Genomic DNA, 3,317 nt, shown 5'->3' on the forward strand with positions numbered 1-3,317 from the left:
TTTGTATTTATAATATACAAATATTTTTGATTTACACGAATTTTTAATAAAAAAATTTATCCCCGAAAAAAACATAAAATTTTAGTACCATTAATTATTTACAAAAAAAAAAATTTTTTTAAGTCATCATATTTACACAAAAAAAAATATGGCCTAAAAAATTTTTTAAAGCCATATTTATACAGTCGAATTTTCTCATGACATTAAAGCCAATAACAGTACATTTTATTATATAGATTTTCTCTCCTAAGTAGTGTGCAGGTTCATGTTTCTCTTCATTTCAGTAGTGTGGTAGTAATTTAACACCATTTTTATCGACTCATAAAACAGGCTTTAAATACGCCCTAAGGGGACGTATAATGTAGCTGCATCGCACTTACCCCTCAATTTCAAAGAATATCACCTTTCAAGACACACTTTTCAATATTTTTTAAAAAATGAATAAAAACAACCAAACACACGTCATTTACGAGATCACTCTCAAAAAATTTTCAACATTATTTTTTATATATTATATATCACACAATTTTTTTTAAATATAAACATTTATTATTTACAAAATGAATAATGTCTTTTGGGGGTCATCATGTTTCTTGGGAAACTACCACCTTATATTGTAGATTTGATGACCCATTCTTTATACATAATACACTTCACATATTTTTGTTGGGGTGTACACAAAATAATTTTAATTCTTTTTTTTTAATTTTTTCTGCTATATATAAACACCGTTTTGGAAGGACGAATTTCTTACAATAAAAATGGATACCAATTGGTTATTTAATTAATTATTTATAATACTAATTAATAATATTTAGTTTTAGGTATTTTATTTTATGACGTAGTAACATATTTTCTTTCTTTCTCTCATGTAATTGTCTCTTAATTTTAGCACCTAGAGGAACATTAAAATATCTTTGGTATAACTTAAATACAACTTGGAGAATTCTTGAAAAATATTGTTTTTACACATCAGTACCATAGCCCTCCTGATAACCTTCATCTGGAGAATTTCTACTACTAGTTAACGCCCGTTTTAACGCTGTTACTGGGGGTAATACTGGTACACCACCTTTTTGCCAAACACGCAACGTTTTTGCATTTGTTGGCATTTGTACGTGAGGCGGTACCATAGGTACTGGACCATTTGGATCACCACCACCCGGAATAATGGGTAAACCATAATCAGGTGGATATCCTGATGCTGCCGTATTATAATGCCCACTACTTGCTGTACTCGTTGCCGCTGGATGAACTCTATTATTTATAATTGAATGTTGTGGCTGTTGTTGTTCGAAACATTCGTCGGGATCATCACTACTAATGCCACTCATCCCCATGGCCTCCCCAATGATTGGTGTTTTGTCATCATAACTGTAACCAGGTGTAGATGAATTATTAATAATTCGTTGTAAGTATTTATCTGTTGAGCCATCTAACGGCTGTTCCCACAATCCACTTGGATATAAGGATTCGCATACATTGCGATACTCACCACTACCAGGTCGTTCTGATTCTGCTTCCATTACACCATGTGATGTTTCAGTATCCTCACGCTTTGTATCGTTTATTAAATCTGGATTATTTCCTGATGTTGATGAAGGTGATACGACACATGTACCTGGATTCATGATACTACCACCGCCATTATAGTTAGCAGTTGTGTACGATAATTCAGTGAGTCGGGGTGGTTTTTGCACTGGATTACAGTTGGGATTATTATTATCATTTGTATTAACCCCTAGCTTTTGGTCAGCGAAAGAGGAGGATTCAATTGGAGTTGTAACAGGTTTCATTGTTGTGGTGCCACCATTACGATGTACAACAGTGACTACCTCTAATTGACCTGGTGTTTTAGTTTCAACAGTAGGCATACGTCGTAGTCGAACCAGCAATACAAGGATAATAAGCAATATAAAAAGAATAAGTATAACAAGTGCTGCACTCAATCCAACAATTTGACTACTACCCAATGTTGCCATGCCAGCTGTTTGCATTGATACATGCAGTGTGAAATTTGCTTCTGCATTACCAGCTCTATTTTCAGCAACACAATAAAATTCACTTGAATCAGTCTCTTGGGCATTCGTTAATATTAATGTACTACGTTTTTCGAAATGGCCATCTTCAAATATATAAATTTTTTGATATGAACTAAATGCGGTATTATTTTGTAATAAACGTCCATTCCAATACCAATTGACATTTGCCGCAGGCACAGCGCCTGCTCTACACACCACTGTCGCATTTGCACCCGTCGTAGTTTCAATATATCTACTGACAGGAAGAATTTCCGGTTTACATGCAAAATCATCAACACGTAGCTCAGCAAACGTTCGTCGTAAAATTCGATCTGGACCACCTACACAAACAGGTGGCACAGGATATGGTATATTATTATCAGTTAACCATAATTTCGCTGCACGTAAACGGCAATCACATATCCATGGATTTTCATGTAATTCAACACGATGCAATCGATTTAATGAATCAACTGTCCGTGGTTGTAACTCTGTTAATTTATTATTATTTAATTTTAATGTTTCTAACAAATCAAGTCCTTCAAATGCCCGCGGTGCAATTGTTTGTAATTCACATTGAGATAAATCCAATTTCACTAAACCAGGCACATTTCGAAACGCATAACTTTCAATTTTCGATATCGGATTATTTGATAATGTTAATTCACGCAACAACGGTATATAATCAAACGTGGCCGATGGTACCGCTGTTAATAAATTATATGATAAATCTAAATCAACTAAATTTTTTAATCCTTTAAATGCTTGATCATCGATTTGTCCTAAACGACAACTACGTAAGTATACTTTCTGTAAATTTAATAATCCGGCACGATTGAATATCTCCCGTGGTAATATTTGTAAATTATTACCAGTCATATCTAACACTTGTGTTTCTGGATCCACAAAATCTGGTATTGTTATTAATGCTCGATTCACACATTCAACATTTTGTTTACCACCTTTCCATTTACATACACACACTGACGGACATGATGATGCACTTTCAACAATCGGCACTACAATTGTTGCGATGATTGTTGCAATTACGATCATTTTTAATATAAACATTTTGTTATACAAACTTAGAACACAATAATTCATTTTTTTTATGTAACAAATTAAATTTAAACATATATAAAAACTAAAACACCAATTTTAATTTATGTATCAACAATGAAATTTATTTAATTGTTGTAATTAACTTCATATTTAGTTTATTTATATTGTTTTTTTATATCTTCTATTTGCATTTGTTAATAATACATTTTATTTAAATAAAGTTTACATTTATTA

General features: G+C 32.4%; 1 protein-coding gene across 1 annotated transcript; it reads right to left on the reverse strand.

Annotated features, from left to right (window-relative positions):
* Window positions 1–896: 896 nt before the first annotated feature.
* Window positions 897–3,077, reverse strand: LOC123295931 (leucine-rich repeat-containing protein 24). Its single transcript, XM_044877393.1, has one exon. The coding sequence runs from the start codon at window positions 3,075–3,077 to the stop codon at window positions 966–968; it is 2,112 nt and encodes a 703-aa protein (XP_044733328.1). The 3' UTR covers window positions 897–965.
* Window positions 3,078–3,317: the final 240 nt, after the last annotated feature.

This window comes from Chrysoperla carnea, chromosome 3 (genome assembly GCF_905475395.1).
Source record: "Chrysoperla carnea chromosome 3, inChrCarn1.1, whole genome shotgun sequence".
NCBI classification, from domain to species: domain Eukaryota; kingdom Metazoa; phylum Arthropoda; class Insecta; order Neuroptera; family Chrysopidae; genus Chrysoperla; species Chrysoperla carnea.